Genomic DNA, 10,577 nt, shown 5'->3' with positions numbered 1-10,577 from the left:
TGAATTTTTTATTTTTATTTTTAAAATTAATGATTGTAGATTGTTGATTTATTAAAAATTACTCTTTGTGAAATAATGTGTCAATATTTTAAAATTATGATATAATTTTTATAAATATTATTTGTTTAATAGTATGATGTAAATGTATCTATAATTTATTTTTAGAAAATGTGAGGTAAAGAATTTTTTTTTATAACATATATTTATAAAATAACCATGGTAATATTGGTAATAAATGTATATTAGTAATGAAGATGTAATATAATAATAAACTTACTTGAAAATGTTCTTTGTTTCCATTTTTTTCTTCATCAGCCTTAAATATATGTATCGATTAGTATTATTGAAAAAAATTATTGTAATAATTTTTAAATTATTCAAAAATAGTACTGTACTAAGTATAGCTTAATATTTTTAATTATTTACTTTATTTAAAATATGTTTATGTTTAATAGAATCAGTATAAATGTTTTGTATTCTATGAAAAATTGTGTGGTATTAAATTTTGTAATTCAATTATTTTTGGTAAAATTGTGGTTTTTCAAATTTATATTTGTTACTTTTTTAAGATATTTTGATTTATCTTCATTTATCTTGATCTTTTTATTTTAATTTCTTATTTTTAATAAAAATAAACATTATAAAGAATGTATTAATATAATATTTTATATCAGGAGTTTATAATTAAAAATATTTTGTAATATTATAGTTTGGAGATTATGGGAAAAATCAAATATTGTTACAAAACATATTGTATCTATAATTTGTCAAAAATAATAATTTATAAATTATGAATATGGTGGGAGATTATCATGATGTAGTTATGCAAGTTTGTATATTATAAAAATAATTGGTAAATAAATGATTAACATTGTATTTATTTTGTGTATATTGGTGGTTATTTTTTAAAAGTAGGTATGATATTATTAAAAATAAAGTATTTTTTATATGACAGTAATATTTGGTATATAAGTTAAAATATTTGAATTTGAAAATATAATTGATATGGTGAAAATTTTAATAATTTAAATTACTATGATAGCTTTTTAAGTGTTTTAATAATGATAAATTTTGTATATGAAAGTATTTTTAATATTTAATACATATTTTTTAATATTTTAGTTATTGAATTATTGGATATTTTATTTAAAAAATGCTATATTATTATAATTATTATAAGAAATTGAATATTAAATATAAAATATAATTATGAAATATGACGACTTACTGATTGTTTTTCATTTTCGTTTGGAATCTGAAAAAGAAAATAATGTAAGTAAGAGTAAGAGATAACTTAAAAGTTAAATATATTATTTATATTTTATATAGTATAATGTAATCATAAAAGTAACAAAATATTAAAAGAAAAATTTTTATATATAGGGGAATTATTATTTTTTTATTTTTAATCAATAATGATATAATTTATATTTTTTTAATGGAAAATTGGAATATAGGTAATGTTGTTTTAATCATAGAATTTTACTAATGTGCCAATTGTTGTCGATGTAAATAGAAATTATTTGAGGAAATACCTATAAATATTTTTTGAAAAACTATAGCAATATTTTAATGATGAAAATTATATATATATATATGTAAAAATATACATATGTATTTATATAATCTATATGTATATACATATAATGTTATACCTATTTGTAGTGATATTTAGTAAATTAATTTATTGTTAAAGTTTGGTGAATTGAAATTGAATGTTTTGTATGTTTTGAGTAGATATACCTATTATATATTTTATTATATTTCAAATAGAATTCACGTGGATAAATATTTATGTAGCTATCTTATTGACAAAAATTCATGCAAAATGGTGAATACCTATATTGCTTTTTGATATTTTTAAGGAGTTAGTTGTATTATGTAATTTGAATATTCGGTATTTGAATGATCGGTCAAAATTATTTTGTGCTCTTTGTTTTCTGGAATAACTGTTCAGTTTGGACAATCAAACAGTTTTATTTGTATTTGTATGTCTTAATTTTCTACATATTTGTTCGAGTAACACTTGTTAAGTCATTATTTTGTTTTGTTCATTAAAAAGTAATGTTTTATTAGTAGGTACACGAAACTGAGATTTTTCTATTGTCTTCAAAGTTACTATAGTAGTGTCATTAAAATATTGAAATTATTGTAATCTGTGAAGGAAATGTAGATCATTATGAAATTTTGACATTAATTATTTGAAATATTTTCAAAATTATATATGGATTTGTCGTTAGTGACGTCATCTATATGTCACCTATCGAATTAATTCAGTCATGAATTACATTTTTTGTAAATTGTATATAGTTTAAAAGCTAGAAATATCTTGTATAAAAGAATAATGAGATCGATTTCGCTTATACATAATGTAATAAAAAAATAATGGGAATGATGAAGCGTATACTTGTAGATTGTTTATATGGAAATATAGTGCTTAACGTATTTGTATTTTGGATAATAGTATAAATTTTTTTAATATTTGTACATATTTTATTGTTTAATGGAGACATTTTAATCGTTTTTTTATATAAACAAAATACGTTTTTAAAAGTATTAAGAAGTTAGTAATATTTAAATGGATTAGACTTACAGGAGGTTGGGGATCAGTATTCGAATGTGCATCATGATCATTGTTGATCTGCATCTCCTGCAAATTCATAAAAGGTATATTACAGGATATGTAAAATGTAAATTATATATAAAAATGTACTTACTTGTAATGACTCCATTGCGTCTATTTTTTATTTGTAAATGACAATTAGGTATTTATCAGTTTCTAGAAATTATATCATTTGTTTTACAATGAAGAGTTGATCGAAATACCATGAATTATAATTATGTATTTGAAAGTTATTGAAATGTTTCATATTAAATTTAGTATAATATTTTTTGTATGTAATCAAGAGTTGAAACTGAAATATAATAAATAAAGTTAACCATATATTTAAATTTAAAAAGAATTTTGGGTTTATTTTTGGTTGATAATACAGTTTTTAATTGTTAATTGATAAAACTTACGAAAGATGGCTCTATTATATCAAAGTTATTAAATATTAATCTAATTAATTGAATTTTTAAATATGAATAGATATTGTAATTTGAAAATTTATAGTATATGAATACAGGAATGTATATTTATTCATGGAAAGATGTGAAAAGTATTGAAGAAGAAATAATAAAAATTTACAACCTAACCTCTAATGATAAAATGTGTGAAATAGTGCATATGGAATATTTATTTAAGATTATTTACAAAAAAAATTGTTAATTGAATAATTTTATGTAAAATTGATATAGTATAGGTAATAGATTAAGTTAAATGGTTATATGGATATATATAGTGTGGTTAGTTGAGATTATGTTATAATTACATTTCAGATGAAAAAAATGGATGAATAAATATGGTTTAAAATGTAGATTTTGTAGTAGTCGGCTTTGTCATATAAATATAGATATATTAAGTGTTTTTTGATACCTATTGTAGGTGAGAAAAATTGTACAAAACAAATTACAACAAATGGCTTGAAAAATTGGAAAATATTAATATGGTGTCAAAATATTTTATTTATTGGCATTTATTAGTTATAAAATGTTAGTGATATGTATTGGTGGATGTTAAAAATTAATGCGATCATATTTTGATAATAAAGCGTTGCGTTGATACTATGTTTTAAAGGATGATTTTGAACTTTACCAAAAAGGACTTTTGTGAAGAAAATACGGTTTTCAATAGAAATTTGTGAAAAAATTAAATTGCAGGTTGTACACTAGAATTTTAAAAAAGGTTATATACAGGGTGATTCACAACTTATCTAAAAAAATTTGGGAATAGATGCGGCATGAGAAATGGAGTCAATATTGTTAAAAAAAATTTGTAAAATCCTTATAGTTTCTGAGTAAAAAATTATTGAAGTTATAGCACATTAAACCACTACACAGCTGGACAACTGTAGTCTCTAGCATCATTCGCCACGTGGCCTCATCGACTCCGAATACTGAATTCGAATTTTGCAATCGTCGCGTATTTACCTGTTATCTGTGGTTTTTATAATACGTTTTTAGTAGTTGGTGTCAAAAATAGGTAGTTAGTGTCAAAAATGGTTTGCGTGTACTCGGAGTTGATGGATATCGTTTTAATTTATGGTGAAGCGTTTGTGTTATGGTGAAACAAAACATAATTTGTGTTAGTTCGTAAAAAGTGAGTAAGACGGACCCAAATGTGTTTACACGTGAGTGGATAAAATTTTGAACAATTGCTGTTGCAGCATCGGGTATGTCAAATGATTTTATTATTTAAAAACACAAATTAATTTTATTAATAATCCATAAGGCAAAAGCATTTAAATTTGCCTATATAAAATAGGTGCGATAAAATTCTATTTACATATTTCTTTCCTTGCGAAAGTTTTTGTCCTTTTATATCGCCGCCATAACGGTCGCATTGTGCGAGGTCAGGTTTTACAGTGGACCAGTTTCCAGTGCCGTGCAGAAGTGTATTTTTAAATCAATTTCGAACTGACTTTTTGATTTTTTCTTTACAAAATTGTATTTGTAATTGTCCCCTGTACATCCAGATTTTTTTTTTTTGGAAAGTTCTGAATCACCCTGTATATATTTGCATTTTTTTTTTCATAATTAACTGATAGATATAAACAATCGTTATATATTTTTTAAATTTACAATATTGTGAAGTTTATAAAGTAGAATGGTGGTATTATATTAAAGTTTAAAAATGTGTAACTGCACAGAAAATTTAATTTTATCAAAAAAGAATGCTATTCGTGTCTATTAGATGATAAAGATAGTAAAACATTTCACGTACATATGTGCAACATTTTTTGATGGCTTAGGATTGGTAACCCTTATTTTAAAATTTTATTTTGAAATTGAATCGATCTGAAAGTTTTTTTTGTTAGTATATAAATATTTTATTAAAAATATATATATAGTATCAAAATAGTTTGACGTAAAAGAGTATATATTTTGGTAACGAAACTACTTACCTTTGAAGTGTTGCTTATTTGGCATTTACAGGTTGTGTTCAACAGAAGTGGCACAAATTGTACGGGTAAATTTATTCCATACAGCACATACATGTTCTATAGAAATGCCAAGAATATCTTGCCAGAACATTTAAATATTCGTAGAATATTCTTTTTTGTTGCTTCAAATATTTTAAGTAGGTACATTAAAGGGACATTCGCAGTACACTGTTTTATATGTTCTCAGAAGATACATACATAGAATATGCCATATATATATATATATTGCTCGAAGCAGAAATGCTCGAGGCATTTTGCATTTTGCATTGCATTGCATTTGGAGACAGTTTTGTCTAAAGTGGTGACATAGTATTTACTCCATATCTGATAAAACCGCCAATTATGTTACGAAGGAAGCATCGGATTTTTCGAATCAATGGAGAGTATAAAAAAATTATAAAAGTAGCAATTTCGAAAATGTGATATTTGTATAATTTAATATAATACATTATTATTTCTCTAAATGAATCTGACATTGAAATTAAGGTTTTAATTCATGATTAGATTTAGTAATGACAAAAACATTAAATTATTGATTTTAAAGTAAGATGAAATGTAACTGGAAATATCTTTTGAAATTAAATTTGGAATAATATATCCTTCTACATACGGCACGGTATATTAAGAATTGCTCGAAAGCATATAAGGGCATTCGTATTTAAAATGGTATAGTGTTTGCCTCATATTTGATACCAAGTGCCAAATAAAAAATTAGAAGGAAGTATTACCTGTTTCCATGCGACAGAAAAAATTCTCAGATATGAAAATGAGAAGAAAAGACAATATAGTATTGTAAGATGCAGTTTAACATGCCAATATTATTTATTGAAATATAAATATTTCTTATTTCCGATTGCACGTTTGCTATATTTAGCAAACCATTTTCCCAATTCTAAGATCAAAACATGTTGTTTTATTCGATTTAAAGCAACTGATTGCACGATGTCAAATTAGCCTATGCTCACATGATCTATGGAAATATAGGGAAAGTAAATAATTATTGTTATAGAATAATTATAATCGGAAAAGTTTGTCTACTAAAAATGAGATATTATATTGACATATTTGCAAAAATGTTATATGTAGTTAGTGTTTTGTAATGATAATATACCAAACTTCCAGATGGAAAAGGCTGGAATACTGAAAACATTTGGAGTATTAGGTGAGAGAATATCAAATACGGAAAAAGTTCAGTTACTGACCTTTATGAAAAGTATCTCTCAAACCTCATGGTTGTCATAATAATAAAACATATTATAGTACTTATCTGTACATGGCGTTTCGTGTGTATATGTTTTCAGTGTTTGGTAAAAGCTTACCTTGTTCTGGACGTTGTAACATAAATTTTAACGTCTTCTATGTTTTTAGCTCACGAAAAAGCTACATAGAGTTGTCCGTGAGTAAATACGGGTTCCTCCAGATAGATACCCATTCGGTTGAAGGTCTGTCCCTGCGATTTATGAATTGTCATGGTATAAGCTAACTGAACGGGAAATTGCCTTCTTTTTAATTTAAGTGGTAACGTGTCACCTCCTGTTTTGAGGTCTATACGGGGAATAAAAACTCGTTCTCCAGTAGGTCTGCCACTACTGTCGGTTTTTTCAGCGTCTATGTACTGGTTCCCCAATAAACGAACAATTAATCTAGTACCATTGCACAAACCTGTTTTTAGGTTTAAATTGCGCAAAAGAATTATTACGGCGCCTTCTTTTAGGACCAATTTGTGTGGCGGAAGTCCACTGCTACTGGGAGTTAATGAATTTAGAAATTCGATAGTGTAATTCACCATTTCGGCTGCCGGGTCATCCGTTGTATCGACACAGTCAGCGCTACAGTAAGTTTTGCTCGGGCCCTCTAATGTTTGCAAAACTCTTTTATTAATGGAATGGCTAATATTATTTGTTGGAACTAAAATGGCCCTTCTTATGGCCACTGTTGGATCCATGTCATCAAAGCAGAACTCGATAAGATCTGGGACACTGGTAACGTAAAAGTTTGTGGTATTTGTACAATATTACCATATATTGTTCGTCGTAGAGGTTGTAAAGTTTCGTTACCTAAATTCAGGAGCCATGTATAACTTATGATTCTGAATAGCCCTTACGTTTGTTTGCAAGTCGTAATTTGTAAATAGGGGCCAGTGTCGGCTACTTTTTATACAGGCGTTTACTATCGTACACCTATTTCCTCCAACGATTACCGGTAGGGTTTGTCGGAAATCTCCGCCTAATAATGTCACTTTATTGCCGAATGGTCTGTTATCGCTGCAGATGTCTCGTAGTGCCCTTTCGATTATGTTAAAAATAAGATTTGTCACCATAGAGACTTCGTCAATTATTAGGAGTTTATATGAGGCTATGTAACGCCCTTAACTTGTAGTAGGGGAGATTCCGGTAATTGTCGTTTCGTTAATATCGAAAGGTAATTTTAATACTGAATGAATCGTCCGACCACCTTTTAGAATTGAAGCAGCTATTCCGGTCGGACAGGCTACTAATACGGGTAGTTCTTCACCTCGTAGCTTTGAGATCAAGGTTTGAAACAGGTATGATTTGCCGGATACTGCCGCGGCATTTACCAAGAAAAGACGATTGGGATCGTTGTCATCATGAACAGCATTCATTACTGCATTGCAAATGGTTCTTTGTTCCTGATTGAGGTTTTCGTACATTTCCTGACCTTGTACTCTCTCGGCTTCTATATTTATGGGATCAAAACGTATTACGCTTTCTGCAGGTTCTGGTAAACCGTATAATGCTAATCTAGTGCCATTTAGCAGCAGTGTGGTTTGAATACATTGAAGTGTTTCTCGCAGAGCCCGATCCTCAGAAAGGCCGTGGCGCCTGAAATCTTCCATGAAATAAACATGGATTTCGCCCCAAAGCGCCGGATCATCTGAAACTTCACAAAAAACTAATATGAAAGCGAACATGCTTCTCAATTGATATGGCATATCTCTAGAGCAAGCTTCTCTCAGAGTTCGTTTCCACTCAACATCATCTGCCAATAAATTTCTGTGTTGGCAGGCTTCTTTAAGGGTGTCGTAAATGACCCCGTTTAATATACGTAACTCCTCGTAAGAGCTTGCTCCAGGAACATGTAACAATAACAAACGTAAATAATATAATTGTTGATTACGTATACTCACAGAATACATTCGTGTAACAATTTTATTACCACATCTATTATTCCATACGTAATGATATGGAATGTCGGTGTACAGATATTGTCGGGCGTCGGGGTCATTCTGATTTAACAGAAACCATGCCGTTAGTTGGGTAATTTCATTATTTTCTAATGCTTGTATTTCGAATCCAGGTTGGAAACGAACCATTTGCCTGGTAGGTAGATGAACGCAAAGCCGATAAACGGTGTGGGTATTTTTGTGGGTTTCAAATTGATTGATATGCCAACAGGCCTCCGGAGGAGTCATATACCGTGCGTTCAAGTAGTTTTCTACCTCATTATAATTCACTTGATTTTCTACGATAATGCGAACTAATGCCAGATCTACACCTTTAAATAAGTATTTATAAAGGTATTTAACGCATTGGGTAGTACCGCAAACCGCAAGCCTTTATATTAATATGGTATTTATACTTTAATAGGATATAGGGATTGTAAGGAACTATCCAACGATTGTCTAAAATACAGTTTCTGTTATTAGCTCTAATCGTCAAAGTTCTGCCGTTGTTTGGTCTTTTATAAGAGACTTGCCCTTTTTCTGATATTACTGTAAGTTCACTGAATTCTTTCGGATACTTTTTAGAACATTGGCCATTCACCATACAAACGGAGTCTGGGTTTAATTCTCCGCAAGGGCCGTGTACCATGAAAGAGGTTACAATTTCATACAGTTCTGGTTCTAATTGCGGATCTGGTATTTCTGCACTAATGAATGCATCAATTCTGCGAGGGTGTGTTAATTTATCTTCGTCTCTTAGAATAAGTAGATTATGACAATGGGGTAATCCTCTGTTTTGGAATTCTATAACATAGAGGTTAGCTACGTGTACCCCAAAAATGTGCTATTTCAGCACGTCATCTATCATTTCATTTAATTTGCACTGGAATACTTTATCCATGAGAAATGGGTGGTCACTCGCAATATAACCTGCGGGAATATTGTCCACTATCTCGCCATCGTGCATTGGTTGTCATCGTAATGAAAAGGCTGGATATACCGAAGCGTCTAACAACTGCCATGGCGTCCTGAAATAGTTGTTGTTGGTATCTCGGCGATCCGATAAAAGTTGATGATAAAATAACCATTCTACCCAACGTTGCGGCCTCGTCATTCTCATTGCCTTCTTGGACCCTACGATGTAGGTAATCGGCCAACCCAGTATATTCTGTCACTCTTAACCTCTCTTGGTTGCGTAATATATATTTGAGACGATTATTTTCGATTTTCATATACGCAGTGACAGCAAATTGTTGTGTTAGTCTGCTTGCATATTTAAGTCTGGTATCGTTATTTCTAATTCCAAAACGATAGGCATATTCGCATAATGTTATATTACGATTACCATTTCTATGAGGCATTCCTATGTACCATCCCGGCTCTCCTTGGGGGAACAGTAGAGGAAATACTAACGGATCATTATGCTCACTTTCCTCAGAGACATTTTGAAATGTAGTGGGTTCGTCGCGTACATAAATACGCATATTAGGAGTTGCTGGGGCATCTGGCATTAAATTGTACACAGCTGCAACTTCTTCCACTGTAGGTAAGTCATTGCCTTCTATTTATTCCACGAACATTTAATAATTCTAATGTTACATTTGGCATTTGTAAAGGGGGAGGTTCTACGTTATCACGAACGGCTTCTGCTCGAAGTCTGTCAATAGTTTGCCGTTCTAAATTGTAACGTTCTCGTAGATGCATATATGCCCTAGCGTAGGGATTTATATCTCTTAGCAATTGTTCCAAAAGAACAATTAATCGTCTGTCTAAGACTTGATTATTGTTTTGTGCTCGGGCATCGATAGCATCGTCTGCATCTAGAAAATAAATCGGTCCGTAGCGTTGAAACGGCTCATTAACATTTACATTGGATATGTGGTGATACACTTTTCCTCTGCCACAAAACACATATAGACCCCTGGCCGGGAGATCTCGTAGGTTTGCCTCTAAAGATACAAACTGAAAACTATAATTATATAATAATATATACCTTCTGAAATGGGCAGACAAAGGATGTAAGCCTTGAAACAGAGCTGCTAAAACATCAGGCATGGGTGGTAAATTTTCTAAAATTTACCTTGTCGACAGCATTTTGTATAGTCTCCACGACTTAGGCGCTCTACATGAAATTAAAATACAGAACAATGAATACAAATTTGATCGAGTGGACCGAGTTCCGCCTAGTACAATTCTTTCGCTAGCCAGAAGGTACTGTTGTATTATTAGGAAAATTTCAATAAAATCAAATATCAAATACATGCAGAAGCTCCTAACGATCCAAGCTCTCAGTACAGAATGCGGCAGTTCGTTACCGCGCTCGGGGGTATATGTGGGGCTATATAAAT

The 10,577-nt window shown here is 29.9% G+C and overlaps 1 protein-coding gene across 1 annotated transcript; it reads right to left on the bottom strand.

Moving 5' to 3' along the window:
• Positions 1-6,414: 6,414 nt before the first annotated feature.
• LOC108906559 (ATP-dependent DNA helicase PIF1-like) lies at positions 6,415-6,990 on the bottom strand. Its single transcript, XM_018709859.1, has one exon. It carries the CDS (start codon positions 6,988-6,990, stop codon positions 6,415-6,417), a length of 576 nt encoding a protein of 191 aa, XP_018565375.1.
• Between the last annotated feature and the right edge of the window lie 3,587 nt (positions 6,991-10,577).

This window comes from Anoplophora glabripennis, unplaced genomic scaffold (genome assembly GCF_000390285.2).
Source record: "Anoplophora glabripennis isolate ALB-LARVAE unplaced genomic scaffold, Agla_2.0 scaffold371, whole genome shotgun sequence".
In the NCBI taxonomy this organism is placed as follows: Eukaryota; Metazoa; Arthropoda; class Insecta; order Coleoptera; family Cerambycidae; genus Anoplophora; species Anoplophora glabripennis.
Note: the sequence above shows the minus strand (reverse complement) of the source record. Positions and strands in the feature narration are given on the sequence as shown.